The sequence below is a fragment of the Hyla sarda genome, chromosome 11 (assembly GCF_029499605.1).
Source record: "Hyla sarda isolate aHylSar1 chromosome 11, aHylSar1.hap1, whole genome shotgun sequence".
NCBI classification, from domain to species: Eukaryota; Metazoa; Chordata; class Amphibia; order Anura; family Hylidae; genus Hyla; species Hyla sarda.
The window spans coordinates 29,753,076-29,769,218 of record NC_079199.1 but is presented as its reverse complement, the minus strand read 5'-3'; the positions used below and the strand labels follow the sequence as shown (position 1 = coordinate 29,769,218).

General features: G+C 40.6%; 1 protein-coding gene across 6 annotated transcripts in view; it reads left to right on the top strand.

The window, feature by feature from the left end:
• The window catches only part of PAPLN (papilin, proteoglycan like sulfated glycoprotein), a 90,553-nt gene that overhangs the window by 36,976 nt on the left and 37,434 nt on the right, over nt 1-16,143 (top strand). For all 6 annotated transcript variants that reach the window (XM_056547069.1, XM_056547064.1, XM_056547065.1 and 3 more), the window contains exons 2-8: nt 1,384-1,599; nt 2,695-2,756; nt 5,230-5,345; nt 10,972-11,032; nt 12,053-12,155; nt 14,057-14,187; nt 14,468-14,591. In XM_056547069.1, coding sequence (XP_056403044.1) covers nt 2,700-2,756; nt 5,230-5,345; nt 10,972-11,032; nt 12,053-12,155; nt 14,057-14,187; nt 14,468-14,591 — 592 coding nt within the window. In that variant the 5' untranslated portion in view covers nt 1,384-1,599; nt 2,695-2,699. The remainder of the gene's footprint in view (nt 1-1,383; nt 1,600-2,694; nt 2,757-5,229; nt 5,346-10,971; nt 11,033-12,052; nt 12,156-14,056; nt 14,188-14,467; nt 14,592-16,143) is intronic.

Here is a 16,143-nt window from a genome sequence, read left to right as displayed (position 1 = left end):
TTAAATGACTTTTTGTGTCTTTATGTTCTATAGAAAAATGCAAAAATGCAGCGTTCAATAGCATAGAAGTCACATCAAAGAGAGTGCATGTAACCGACACAACTCTACCATTTAGTTCCGAACGCTGGGTGCAGGAGTCGTGACGTCACGGCCACGCCCCCTCCCATAGACTTGCATTGAGGGGGCGTGGTGTGACATCACAAGGGGCGTGGTCGTGACATCACTACTCCCGCACCCATCGTTTGGAACGAAATGGTCCAGATGTTGGGGCAGTGGAGTACCCCTTTAATATAGTACAGAAGATGAAAACTGCAACAAATGGTGAAGTCAAGGCTGGATCCTTCATATACAGAATTGTATTCTTCTGTTTATTTGATACATGCTATTTTTTTCGGATTGGAAAGGGAGGGTAGCCTTTTCAGGCCCCCCAAAAAAAAAGCATAAAAAAAGGCATGTACAAGGGCCACTGCTCTGAGACCAGGCTACTGTGTCTGCCTCTAAATGAAAATACATTTTTTACGATTTTTTTTTCTGCCTATGAGCGACCCATGAAGCTTCTTCTATAAAATGTAATTTTCAATTGGGTGTCCCACAGCACATAGCCTTTGTTGATAGTGACCATATACAGTGAAACCTCTTATCTCTTTGAGAAAACCACCCACACCAAATGTCCTGTAACATATTTGAGTCCTATGTGTATTATGTATTCTCTAACGCTGCACTCACACCTCATTTTCAGCCTACTGTTGCCGAATCCGGCTGTGGTAGGGGAAAACCTGGTGCTACCGTACCCCAGCCGGACCGGTGCTGAAATCCATTTACTTTAATGAGCCGACTGGAGTCAAACGGTGACTCTGGTTGGCTCATTTTTGATCCATGGGCGCTTTCCTGACCAGACCTAAAACCATAGTATACTACGGTTTTAGGTCCGGTCACAAAACTGAATACGGGTTAAAAATGAGCCGACCGGAGTCACCGTTTGACTCCAGTCGGCTCATTAAAGTAAATGGATTTCAGCACCGGTCCGGCTGGGGTAAGGGAGCGTCCGTTTTTCCCCCCTCCCGGTTTTCTCCTCCCCCAGCTGGATCCGGCAACTGTAGGCTGAAAACGAGGTGTGAATGCATCCTAAGAAGACCACCTTGCAATTATGAGTGGTCCTGATGGGGCAGAGACTTCATAAAGAATTATGGTGAAGGCCTTAGGGCATTTGCACCTTTGGTGTAACCTAAACCTAATCTACGTCCTTCAGTACCGAGCCCTTGCCTTGTGTGGTAAGGTGTTTTTGACTACACAACCATTTATTTTCATTCTATTCAGCGTATGGTTCCTGATCAATCTCTAATTGTAACCTTATACTTAGAACATTATCTTTTTCTTTTTTAGACTCAGCTCGACAGTTTAACGAACATCTGGGACTATTTGTTGGAGAAGACTTTCTGTATAACCAAATAATTCAGACACAAGCCAAAAAAAAGCAATGTTCCTGAACCTGGCAGGCCTGTAAAACTAGGATTTTGCTCATAGCTTGGCATGAAACGACCTGCCAATCTGCATGTTGGCGCATACACGGAGCCAAAGGCAAACGTTTGGGAAGAGCAGGTAAGGAGCTTGCACCTACGTGTCAGTGGGTTTCTTCTTCTGAGAACAATAGTGCTGGTTAAGTATATCTATGAATGACCTCAATGAGCAGTCTGAGCCTCTCTGTATAAATACTGTCAATACCTCATATACACACAGTCTGTGCGCCCACTACATCTGCTTACAATTATTATGCATCGCCAGTCTATGGCTTTTGTTTTGTCTGCAGAATGAAATAATTAAAGGATTTTTCTAATGGTATTTATAGGTTTTGTTATTTAGAATTTATAGCATTTTGCAGTGATCTCACATTTGCTTACATTAAACATTGATTCCTAAGCTACACAAACACTGCAATGTATATGTTCTCATACAAACTCATTGGACGGTTATCATAGTCCACATATTAAAGGGGTATTCGGGGCAAAAACATTTTATAAGATGTCTGATCGCGTGGGGCCCGCTACTTAGACCCCCCCGCAATCTCCCTGCAGCGGGTGCTGAATCTCCAGTTTTGGAAACCTCCGGGACTGGGGACGTGACGTCACGCCACGCCCCCTCCATTTATGTCTATGGGAGGGGGCGTGACGGCAGTCACGCCCCCGCCCATAGACATGAATGGAGGGGGCGTGGCGTGACGTCACGTCCCCAGAGGTTTCCAAAACTGGAGATTCAGCACCTGCAGGAAGATCGTGGGGGGTCTCAGCAGTGTGCCCCCCGCGATCAGACATCTTATCCCCTTTGGATAGGGGATAAAATGTTTTTGCCCCGAATACCCCTTTAATACTACTGAATATTTTTAGGACTTTATGGGAAATGGGTTAGCTGTCTCAGTAAGGTTCCACTCTTTTTTTTCTTTTTTCTTTTTTTTTCTTTTTTCTTTTTTTTTTTTTCTTTTTTTTCTGGACACCTTTGTGCTTCTAGTGCAGCTTTCTCCTAATATTGAGGGAGATTTATCAAAATTAGCAGCTAAATAGATTCCAGCTTTGATTTCCTGGAATGTAATTTGTTGCTATGGACAACTGCTCCACTGTTTCTCTGCACAAGTTTTAATATATCTCCTCCTATTTGAGTCAATTATTTAACTGTTAAACCGAAATCTTTATAATTTGACAGGTAAAATGAAGAATCCATTATCGCTTCTTACCTTTGCTTTGGTACTGCAATCTGTTTACTCGGTAAGTGTGACTTAAATTTATGTTGTGATAATTACTAAAGAGTTATATTGTCATTCCCTCCCCCCCCCCCCCTACAGTGCAATACATTTACACTATTATGGGGGCAGCCATATTGCTTCTGATCAGCCCGGTAATAGCATTTAAATGCTGTATACCATTCTGTATACTGCTTGAATGTTTTCTCTACATGACAGGAAGTGTCCTCTTACTATTAGTCTTGTTGCCAGATTGATATTTGCAAGATCTTATGATACAGTGGTTCCTCAAGTTACAATATGAATCGGTTCCAGGACGACCATTGTATGTTGAAACCATTGTATGTTGAGACCATAACTCTATGGAAACCTGGTAATTGGTTCTGAAGCCTCCAAAATATCGTCCAAAAATAGGAAAAGAGTGAGGATTAAAGATAAATAAGTAGATAACTAATATAGATAAAGCTAATCTTTACATATAAAAGTAAGAAAGATCTGCTGGGAGCTGTAATCACTGTCTTTTTCAGTGTTTCCCAACCAGGGTGGCTCCAGCTGTTGCAAAACTACAACTCCCAGCATGCCCGGACAGCCTTCGGCTGTCCGGGCATGCTGGAAGTTGTAGTTTTGCAACAGCTGGAGGCACCCTCATTGGGAAACACTGGTCTATGTAGAGGACAGGAGCTTCTTCAGGGTCCTGTACAGTACACGCAATGTCCTAAAAAAGTAACATGGAGCCGCCCTCACCTGGTGTCCAAAGGAGCAGCTAACCGTGGCATAGGTTAAAAGTAGTACAGAACATGTATTACCTCCCTGTACTGTAGGGGGCGCTACCAGACACCAGTCAGTGCATGCACTTTAGGAATACAGGGGTTTTACCAGTGAATGTCCATTCTGATTGGTCGGTTCTTCAAGCCATTGACATGTTTCGCAGATTCCATAGCATTGTATGTTGAGTCTGATTTCAAGTTACAATGGTCCAGAAAAGACCATTGTATGTTGAGACTATTGTATGTTGAGGCCATTGTAAGTTGAGGGATCACTGTATATGGAGCCAAAAGAGAACGAGAAGAAGAAGCGGTGCACTCACCAATCCAATGCTGTGCTGTTTATTCGTAGTTACATAGGCAACATGCGGTCAGATGGAACGGCAGGGCAAGAGGTGTAGCGGAGCCCTGTCCGTTAACTTCGGACGGGGCTCCGCTACACCTCTTGCCCTGCCGTTCCATTTGACCGCATGTTGCCTATGTAACTACGAATAAACAGCACAGCATTGGATTGGTGAGTGAACCGCTTCTTCTTCTCGTTCTCTTTTGGATACATTATATACCTGTACTCGTACAGCATGAGCACCACCATATATCCAGCGTGAGTGAATGGAGCGCTACATTACTGACAGAGTTAGTCCCTGAGAGCAGTGCCAGGTTGCTCTTGTTTTAGAAGTTACTGTATATGGAGCATTGAGAGAAAACTGCAAGGATATAGGGATGTTCTATCGCTCACTATACAGCAGTACAGGGTCCGCCACTGTGGTTGGGGGTCATCCTATTAAAATGGTTGGTACCCTAAAAGGCAGGGACAGAAGGGAATAGAATAGAGAAAAAAAAAGCTATGAAAACACTAATGCCTAAATGCAGTGTGTGTGTTGTGTGTGTGTGTGTGTGGTGTGTGTGTGTGGTGTGTGTTGTGTTGTGTGTGTGTGTTGTGTGTGTGTGTGTTGTGTGTGTGTTGTGTGTGTTGTGTGTGTGTGTGTTGTGTGTGTGTGTTGTGTGTGTTGTGTGTGTGTGTGTATTGAGTACTAATGTTGTAAAGTTGCCAAATTTTTGCTAGTTCTTCCAGTGTTTTTTTTCCCCACCTACTGCTCTGAACTCCCACGATGTAATATCATTTTATTCCAGTAGTTCAGGTAATTGCTTTGCAGTTACATGTTTTGCCAAAACGTGAGATCATTTAGCCTGTGGACAACATGTATACATTCCCACAGGTGTTTCAACTGTAAATGCTAATCTATGGGGGTGTGCAGCAGCCTCTCATCTATTACTGTCTGTGCTTGAGGCACATTGTGGCGGATTTGTTGAGAAACCAAATTTGCGTATGTGTGTATATACACACATTGGGGGAGATTTATCATAGATTGTGCAGAGGAAAAGTTGACCAGTTTCCCATAGAAACCAATCAGATGGCTTCTTTCATTTTTCAGAAGCCTTTTCAAAAATGAAAGAAGTGATCTGATTGGTTGCTATGGGCAAATGGTCAACTTTTCCTCTGCGCAGATTTTGATAAATCTCCACCATTATCTTAATTTGAGCTGGAAGGAGTACTCCACTGTGGATAAACTTCTTCCCTATCCTACCTATCTTAAGTGTCTGATCTTGGGGAGGCTGACCTCTGTCACCCAGCCCCTATTCCCGATTTATGCACACCCGTGTAAATGCCCTTAGTGCTTTGTGTATTTTTACAGAAATAAGGTAACACTCACCTAACTGCAATATATTTTACAGGCTAGAAGGCATAAAAGACAGAGCGATTTCTGGGACAACTGGAGTGACTGGGGAGAATGCAGTCGGTCCTGTGGTGGAGGAGTAAGTTTCCGAGAGCGTCAATGTTACTCTCGCAGGTAGGTTACCATTTCCAACTGTTTTGCGTTCTTCCTCTTGTCTAACCTTTATTGCGATATTGAAATAAATATAGGTAAGACGAGTTTGAGTTCTCAAATGATTTCATTACTGTACTTTCCTAGTTCTGTTGTAGAGGGCTATGGACAAAAAAGATAAGCAGAGCTTCCCATAGAGTAGTATTGTATTGGAAGGTGTTGCAAGTGTTATTACATTGAATAATCTGCTCACCTTTGGCTGTTATGTTTTCCAAGACACAACAACTTATGGTGTATTGGGGTGTATGGATATTAGTGGTGCTGCCTCCCGGTAGTCGGCGTAACGGATCCTCCGGGCCGGAATGTAGACTGTAGGTAGAGGAGTGTAGAAATAATCCCGGGTACCTGGCGCGATCCCCTGTAGAAGGACAAGCATGCGATATTAAAAGGTAATATTTCTGGCTAATAAATATTACCTTTTTAATACCACCTGCTTGGATTAAGTCCTTCTACAGTGGATCGCGCCAGGTACCCGGGATTGTTTCTACACTCCTCTACCTATAGTTCTATTGTAGGCGGAGGACCCAAGTCATGTGATCTGCTGTCAATACCCAATACACAACGCTGGGTATAAAAGTCGACCCAACAGGTCTTACTGTTTGCGTATAGCTTTTTCTAGTACTGTTGACTCTTGTTCTTCAGTACTGCACGTGGGAATCTCCTTTTGGGACAATCGCTACTTTTAGATGTGACCCTAAAAATAAGCAGATCACAAAGCACCTCACTACCCCCTAATAGAGACCTCAGCTGTTATCTAAACACCTACTGCCAGATTTCCTCACAACTGCCCAGCAGCACCAGCCTAGGAGAAGGGATACATAGCATAGAGCCCATTCACATCAATGGGAGCTGAGCTGCAGTAACCCAGCACTGCCACTTCCCCAGCTTCTGGCTCCATACTTTATTATGTACATTTGAGCGCACAGCACACCTATACAGCTGATTGCACAGGTGCTAGGTTTTGACACCCCACCAATCCACTACTTATTGCCATTAATTAATTTTGCCAGAAAACCCCTTTAATTTTGGAGCTTTAACCATATACTGTATCTAGGTATTCTGACTAAGGCAGATTATTTTGATGCCCCCTCTCTGCCTCGAAATAAAGGTGGGCTAAAACAATAAAGCCATCATAATATGGAGCCATTTTAAATAAAGGTGGAATTCCATAAATGGTTATTGAAAATGGTTCCTTTATATGACCTTTTACATCAAGAAAGAGTTCCTGGGAAATCTCAAATATTATAATTTTGCCTTATAGACCAGTCAGTAGACCACAGTAGAATTTTATGTTCCTACTCCAAAATCTGCATTAATACTAGATTATAGATTTCTCATTTTTTTTGCTAATTCCTGATGTGTTCTTGAAATATAATCCAAAAGTGAAGGTTTGCAAAAAAGTCCCCAATAAAGGACCGTCCTAAAAGTTTTTAAAACTTGTCTCTTTTATGTTTTAAAGAGCCACACAATAGTGCTAGAACACTCAAGATAGCCTATGCCATTGTTCAGTGTGCGAGTCATGTTATTCAGTTTCGACAGCACGCCCAGGTGTCCCCATACACCTCAGAGGATCTTCTAAAAGGGGTACTTCAGTGGAAAACTTTTATTTTTTTTAAATCAACTGGTGCCAGAAAGATTTGTAAATCACTTCTATTAAAAAATCTTAATCCTTCCAGTACTTTTTAGGGGCTGTATACTAAAGAGAAATCCAAAAAAGAAATGCATTTCCTCTGATGTCATGACCACAGTGCTCTCTGCTGACCTCTGCTGTCCATTTTAGGAACTGTCCAGAGTAGAAGAAAATCCCCATAGCAAACATATGCTGTTCTGGACAGTTCCTAAAATGGACATCAGAGGTCAGCAGAGAGCACTGTGGTCATGACATCAGAGGAAATGCATTTCTTTTTTGGATTTCTCTTTAGTATACAGCCCCTAAAAAGTACTGGAAGGATTGAGATTTTTTTTTAATAGAAGTGATTTACAAATCTGTTTAACTTTCTGGCACCAGTTGATTTAAAAAAAAAAGAAAAGTTTTCCAGGGGAGTACCCCTTTAATTGGAAGCCTAGTTAGCTCTAATTCCAGCACTTGAATATACTCCATGTACCACTGTACCAATAACATTTCTGTGCCTGAGCTCCCTTGAGGCTTCATTCCCAAAGTAGCCTTGTCATGGAATGCGTGCTGTCTTCTCAGCTATAAGCCTTGTAAATCCATGTTTTGTATGGCTGGCTGAGGCTTGGGGGGAATGAGCTGTTATTACTGGGTACAGTTCTTGAATAGGCAGTGGCTATGCTTCACTAAACTTGGGCTTATCTGTACCCAACAGCGTGGCAATAATAAAAAATATATCAATAATCACATTGCTTCTCGTGTTGTATGGTCACACATGTCCTATAGGATGCCAGAAAGAAGAACATGCTGCATGTTTCTGGACCCCGGCAAATGATAGTGTATCACAATGTATAGTAGTCAAAGGGTTAATGGTAATCTCCTTAGATCAGTGTTTCCCAACCAGGGTGCCTCCAGCTGTGGCCAAACTACAACTCCCAGCATGCCCGGACAGCCTTCGGCTGTCCGGGCATGCTGGGTGTTGTAGTTTGGCCACAGCTGGAGGCACCCTGGTTGGGAAACACTGCCTTAGATGTCCAGGGCAGTAAAAAATCTACTTTAAAGAATCTTGTGTTATTGCTACCGCTGTAACGTCTAGCCTTACAGTCTTATGGCCTTCCATCTGTCCGACACTTTTATCTAGCCTACCAATTGTATGTCCATTATATGTCTGAGTCAGATGGAATCAGACTACACAGTGAGTTTAAAGGGGTTATCCAGGAAAAAAAAACTTATATATATATATATATATATATATATATATCAACTGGCTCCAGAAAGTTAAACAGATTTGTAAATGACTTCTATTAAAAAATCTTAATCCTTTCAGTACTTATGAGCTTCTGAAGTTGAGTTGTTCTTTTCTGTCTAAGTGCTCTCTGATGACACGTGTCTCGGGAAATGCCCAGTTTAAAAGCAAAACCCCATAGCAAACCTCTTCTACTCTGTGCAGTTCCCGAGACAAGCAGAGATGTCAGCAGAGAGCACTGTTGCCAGACAGAAAACAACAACTCGACTTCAGCAGCTGATAATTATTGAAAGGATTAAGATTTTTTAATAGAAGTAATTTACAAATCTGTTTAACTTTCTGGAGCCAGTTGATATAAAAAAAAGTTTTTTCCTGGAATACCCCTTTAAAGTCTGCAACCAAGGTTATTATCACTATATACAAATATTTTTTTTGTCATTCCAATCCGATACACACACACATATATATATATATATATATATATATATATATATATATATATATATATATCCAGTGTATATATATCCAGTGTATATATATCCAGTATATATATATCCAGTATATATATATCCAGTATATATATATATATATATATATGTCTCTATCTGAGATTTGCAAAGGTGTGCATATGCTTTACTATACCATAGAATATGCTTTCCTTCTCATTACATTAGGAGCCTTTTTCTTTACAAGTTCTTCTGTGTATGTGTCACATATGAACATAACTATTTTCTATTTTTTTTTTATTAACCATTTTACATTTTGTGTAGCTTTTAGCTGAAACTTGCAGCTGTAACATAGGAATTGACATACACTCAAGTCCTTACTTGCTGTCTTCTTAAAGCCAGGGCTACTAAATATACTTGTAAAGGACATCATATCTACTCTTCACTACTCTTTTTATGTGTGTGTGTGTGTGTGTATATATATATATATATATATATATATATATATATATATATATATATATATATATAAATATATATGTAATTTTAAAGTTTCCTATGTTTACTTGTACTGTTGATTTAATAGACTACATTATGGCATAGTTACAAGGCAACATACTTTTCCTTGTGCAACTACTTTGGGAATGATACACATTATATAGATATATACCGTAGATAACTTTCATCCAGCAACTATTTCTTCCAACTCTTCATTTCCCATGTAAACATGCATGATTGGCTTGGCGGAGAGTGCATGTATTAAAGGGGTATTCCAGGAAAAAACTTTTTTTATATATATCAACTGGCTCCAGAAAGTTAAACAGATTTGTAAATTACTTCTATTAAAAAATCTTAATCCTTTCAGTACTTATGAGCTTCTGAAGTTAAGGTTGTTCTTTTCTGTCTAAGTAATCTCTGATGACACGTGTCTCGGGAAACGCCCAGTTTAGAAGCAAATTCCCATAGCAAACCTCTTCTAAACTGGGTGTTTCCCGAGACAGGTGTCATCAGAGATTACTTAGACAGAAAAGAACAACCTAAACTTCAGAAGCTCATAAGTACTGAAAGGATTAAGATTTTTTAATAGAAGTAATTTACAAATCTGTTTAACTTTCTGGAGCCAGTTGAGATATATATATAAAAAGTTTTTTCCTGGATAACCCCTTTAATGAATGGAGAGAGAGAAATTAGGGCTCGTTCACACTGGCAGTGTGTTCCGCTAAAGGGAGCTCTACAATACCGGACACTCAACAGACCCCATTCAAGTCAATGGGATCCATCGGAGAACCCAGCAGTGTCAGTTGTGCTTCGACCCTTTCAGGCTCCGATTAACGCAAAAAAAGAAAAAAAAAATACAAACGAACGGACCCAGAACAGGGTGGAGCCCAACAGCATTGTGAACTTAGCTTTAGCTGTTTAACCATAGGCATCAGAAAATGATGTGCTATAGCCTTCCCTTAATGCAGTGTTTCCTAACCAGCTGTTGCAAAACTACAACTCCCAGCAGAAAGGCTGTTCGGACATTCTGGCAGTTGTAGTTTTGCAACAGCTGGAGGAACCCTGGTTGGGAAAACACTTCCCTAATTCAACAAACTTTGCCAGTTGCTACAGGGATTAGTCCCCAGAAAAGCCTTTTTATTTTTTCCTTTAGGCTGCCTTTTCATTATTATTATATACTTAAAGACAAACATGCAAGTCAAGCAATATGTTCTGTTTAGAAAAGTCTTTGGCTCTGTTCACACTGTATATACCATAGACACATCAGCCAAAGGTTTTTGGCATATAATCCTCTAATAGGTAGTATGTTTGATTTAAGTGTTTAAATGTGGAAAGCTCAATAAACCTTAGTAACAGTGAGAGGAATCTGCTATAGATGTTATGTGCTGCCCCCAAGTGGTTCACTATTTGCTGTTTATATAAATAAAATTCTTCTTCCTCTTCTATACTGGTATCATTATTCTATATTCTTCTATTTTGTTGTTAATAATATTCATAATAATATTATTAATAATAATAATGAATTATAATGATTATCAAAAATATTTGATTATTATTCTATACTGTTGTCATTATTCTATATTTTTATTTATTATTATTAATATTATTATTCTGTTACATTGTTAATACATTATTAATACAAAATAACATGAATTATTATTATTCTTAATCTGTATTCTAACTGTGTACTAGTGATTGCATGACCATGGTTGCACCCATATAGTACATTTAGATTGCTTAATTTTGTGCAGTGTTTTGATTATAATTTGTAATTTTCTTCTTCCTTAGGCCAGATGGGGGATCCAATTGTATTGGACCATCTAGAAACTATCGTTCATGCAATGTGCAGGTAAGAAGTCCTTTGCATGATTTGCTAATGATTTTGTGCATTTCACATACACTTTTTATACTCTTATAAATTATTGAAACATATTAACATAAACATTGATAGTGCAACATAGACAAACCTATTGTTTCACTGGTTTCATGATTTTATTTAGGTTTTTTTTTTTTTTTCTGTGCCGTAAAGTATGATGTAGTAGTTACTGCCTTCAGCGACAAGATTAATCCATCCATTTAATGTATACATTTTAATCCTTTTTAAGAATGTGCACGCTAAATGTAAACACAAACATAGTTTGAACTTATCCTTAAAGGGAAACTAACAGGCTTTTCACATGCACCAAACACAATACACTTGGATATAGTGCGGGTGAACAACAATAAGACAAGGGGTCACTTACATATATTAGTCCAGTGAATTAAAAGTTCTACCTCCCTGTATCTGCATTGCTACATCGTGCTGTGCTCAGTGGAGGCGGGAAGCCAGCTTGCCAAGCTCCCCTGCCTCCTCTATACACAGCTCTATGCCTGCCCATATGATCCTAATTCCAATTTCTTCACTCTCTTGTCCTAGTGACATGAGAGCCTGTGTACATGTGAGCGCTCTTCTCTTGTAGCAGATCTCAGGTTCCGCTCCCATAGGTATGAACAAAATTCCTATCCTGAGGGAGGGGTCTGTAAAAAATACATTTTCCTTACCCTAAGCCCACAAATGAGTGCTGCCAGTGTGGCATTACTGATCAATATACATGTAGAGAGCCACGTGACCCATCAGTGACATGGAGTCTTCTGTATTTCTTTTCTGTTGTAGATTTTACAAAAGAAAATTTAAGTTAAATTGAATTTTAAAATTAAGTTGAATCATGTCTCTTAATGGGTTTTCCATTTGTGTTTTTGGGGGATAGGCTATATCCCATTTTCTTAATAGACATTTTGATTATACCTTGGAGACTCTGTATCTATCTCCGATCCTCCTTTATACTATGCAGAGCGGATTGTAGTGTTTTTTTTTTATTCCTCTTCACAGGAATGCCCTGAAGGGTCCCGAGATTTTCGTGCTGAACAGTGTTCAGAATATGATGGGATGGAATTCCAGGGGAAAAGGTACAAGTGGCTGCCTTATTATGGAGGTAAAGAAATGGTTAAACCACATTTAGTTTGTTTTATTATGAATTGTATCTTAATATTGATGAGTGACTTTTAATGCAGCCTATACCCAGAATGGTAAATCTTATTCCAGAGGAATAATATCAGTCACTGAATACATTATGGAGAATACTTCTCTAAGATGTGCAACACACATAGAGAACAATTATTTAATGATAAATTATACCAAAATATGTGTGAGTAATATTGTAAAATGTAAGACAATGTCTCCTGTAAAATAGCTTGACTTGTACGTATGCATGTTCTTTAATAAACCCTTATCTTTCAGTAGGAACACGGGTATAAATAAGCCCCTGGCCAGATAAGGCTCCTCAATAGGATTCTGGAAAAACCTTTTTTTTTTATTTTTTTTTTAGATCTTCACAGTCCTTTCCAACCCTGATATATAAGCCTTTTTGTTATTTTACAAATTAGGCTGGAGTTCCCATGGATGTTTCCCAGGTCAACAAGAGCCCAGGGTTCTCCAGACCATCTTCTTATACTTGCCGTCTCAATGTCGTTTGCATATGCCTGACCTATCTGGGCACAGAGGCAGTGAATAAGAGGAGATGGCCTGGGTAATTCTGTGCTATTTCTGTGCTGGGTAACACCCCCTGGGCACTTGAGCCTCATTTACATATTAACAAAAAGGCTCAGTGCTGGCAAGGACTATGGTGATAAAAAAAAAAGGTATGTCCAGAATCATAATGCTAGCCACTTGCCTATTTACACCCTGATCCGCTTTAAGAATTAAACAAAAAATGAGGCAAGTGTAAGTTTACTGGTATATCTTAGTCAGCCGCGCATTTTCCCCACTCACTCTAACAATTGGTCGAGGTCTGAACACTCAGACCCTTACCATGTCTCTATGACATTTCAAAAGTTTTTAAAATGACAGAATGAGAAGTATGAGAATGGAAACAGCTTACACAAGGGTAACTCAGCAGTGTACTGTTGTGTGCCAAGTGGGTGGTTACCGTATATACTCGAGTATTAGCCGACCCGAATATAAGCCGAGGCCCCTACTTTCACCCCCAAAACCTGGGAAAACTTATTGACTCAAGTATAAGCCTAGGGAGGAAAATACATCATCCCCCCCCCTGTCATCATCCAGACCCCCGTCATCATCACCCCCTGTCAAACCCTCCCCTGTCATCATCACCCCCAGTCTATATCCCCCCTGCCATCATCCAGACCGCCCCCTCTGTCATCATATAGGCCCTCCTCGTTGTCTACTGACCTCCCCAGTTCTCTCGGTCCTGTTGCTTAGTAGCTGCATGGACCGTCCGCATTCCGGTGGGGAGGGTGAGCCGGTCTGGGCCATCCATCTATACCGGAAGGCCCTCTTCTCTGCTCCGGGCCGGCCCCAGACTAGTGACACTGCATTGCCGCTGCCGCGCTGGGACGTCCGTGCGCAGAGATGCCCCTGACGTCACGGACGTCTTCTGCGCACGGACGTCCCTGTGCGTCATCGTCAATGCAGTGTCACTAGTCGGATGGTCCCTGCAGCGAAGATGGATGGCCCGGCCAACCCCTCCTCACCCCCACTATTTTTTTTTCCCACTAGAGTATAAGCAGAGGGGGGCATTTTCAGCACGAAAAATTGTGCTGAAAAACTCGGCTTATACTCAAGTATATACGGTAAGTGGCTAGATCCAGTCCTCCGTTACATCTTGATGCAAATTTCTATTCCAAATGTCAGTAGGATTAACCATGTGGAGCAGAACTTCAGGTGAAATACTGTATTGCTTATGTACGTAGAGATGAATGTTTACAATTTAATACTAATAGGTAAATTGACAATTATTTAATCATAAATATATTATGTGATCTAAATTATTGTACAAGAACATAAAACATGATCTATATATTTTGTTTTCCAAAGCATCCAATAAGTGTGAGTTAAATTGCATACCCAAAGGAGAGAATTTTTACTATCGGCACAAGATGGCTGTGCTGGATGGAACTCCATGTGAACCAGGCAGACGAGACATCTGTGTAGAGGGTGTGTGCAAGGTAGGACACAATTTTCCATTTGTCCTTGCACTTTTTTGTTTAACCTGCCCACAGGTTGCGTGTGGTCTTATACCTCATGAACTGGTGTGACACCATTATTGGATGAAAGCAGCCATGTTTTTTAATCTTTAACAACTCCTTTTAGTTTCTAACATAATGAGAGTGCAAAAGGGGGTGGTGTATTTGTATGTCATTTTAATGAAGGTTTTGACTAAAATCAAATATCCAATTTGTTCATTTTTTACCCCACCATATTATATTGTATGGACCAATGAAATAGACGGTTGGTTGCGATAACGTAATGGATTCATCCAAGAGAGAGGACCGTTGTTTGGTATGTGGAGGGGATGGAAGCTCGTGCTATGAAGTCAAAGGTTCATACGACTCTCCTACACTATCCAAAGGTATGTTGGGCTATATCCCGGTGCCTCAGGCCTTATTGAAATTAACTTTTACCTGTAATGGAGGTGGCTGTATATTATGTCATTATACACTGTAGTTGGCTTTAGTAGTAAAACGTGTCAAAAGACATGTGAAAAGTTTAACTGGCTGGGGTCAGTGCTGAGATCCCTAATGAACTTAGGATTTGGCGAAGCACCAAGCTGCGCTCTTCTTCTGTGTTCTCAGTCTGCCTGATTATAGGATATGGGCCTTACATGGAGTCCATTTGCTTTAATCAGACTGCGCGCCCATTTGGGAAGTGGAGCTCACAGCTACGTGATTCTCATGGCTATATCCCAACATTGATGAGGAATCAGAAGAGACCCTGATCAATCTAAACTTTTGCCATTTAGTTGAAGTTTATTTAAATGACAATAATGCTGGGTTCACACTGTGGAATTGCTGTTAGCGGGATTCTGCTGCACAGTATGAAATACCGCACTGAATACATTGCGGTCTATAGGGATGACAATGTCCAGGCGGTCCTAGCACCAGAGTCTAAAGCCAGCCTAAATCTTTTAACTGAAATCCTAGGTTTGTTGTTCCTTTAAATATACAGTGGTCCCTCCAAGTTACAATATTAATTGGTTCCAGGACGACCATTGTATGTTGAGACCATAACTCTATGGAAACCTGGTAATTGGTTCTGAAGCCACCAAAATGTCATCTAAAAATAGGAAAAAGTGAGGATTAAAGATAAATAAGTAGATAACTAATACAGATAAAGCAAATTCTTACATATAAAAGTAATAAAGATCTGCTGGGAGCTGTAAATCACTGTCTATGTCAGTGTTTCCCAACCAGGGTGCCTCCAGATGTTGCAAAACTACAACTCCCAGCATGCCCGGACAGCCAAAGGCTGTCCGGGCATGCTGGGAGTTGTAGTTTTGCAACAGCTGGAGGCACCCTCTTTGGGAAACACTGGTCTATGTAGAGTACAGGAGCTTCTTCAGGGTCCTGTACAGAACACACAATGTCCTAAAAAATGTAAAATGGAGCCGCCCTCACCTGGTGTCCACAGGAGCAGCTAACCCTGGCACAGGTAAAGAGTACAGAACATGTAATACCTCCCTGTAATGTAGGGGGTGCTACCAGACACCAGTCAGTGCATGCACTTCAGTAATACAGGTAAAGAATAGTATAGAACATGTAATACCTCCCTGTACTGTAGGGGGTGCTACCAGACACCAGTCAGTGCATACACTTTAGGAATACAGGAGTTTTACCAGTGAAATATCCATTCTGATTGGTCGGTTCCTCCAGCCATTGACACATTTCACAGATTCCGTAGCACTGTATGTTGAGTCTGGTTTCAAGTTACAATGTTCCAGAAAAGACCATTGTATGTTGAAACTATTGTATGTTGAGGCCATTGTAAGTTGAGGGATCACTGTAGAGGGGAGAGGAGGGGTATGCAGTTGCAGCATCTCTCCCTCTTTGTGATGCTTCTACTGTGAGAGGGAAAGTGGAGCAGCAGGGAAGACAGTCAGTACACGGCACCGCTCTATATCACGT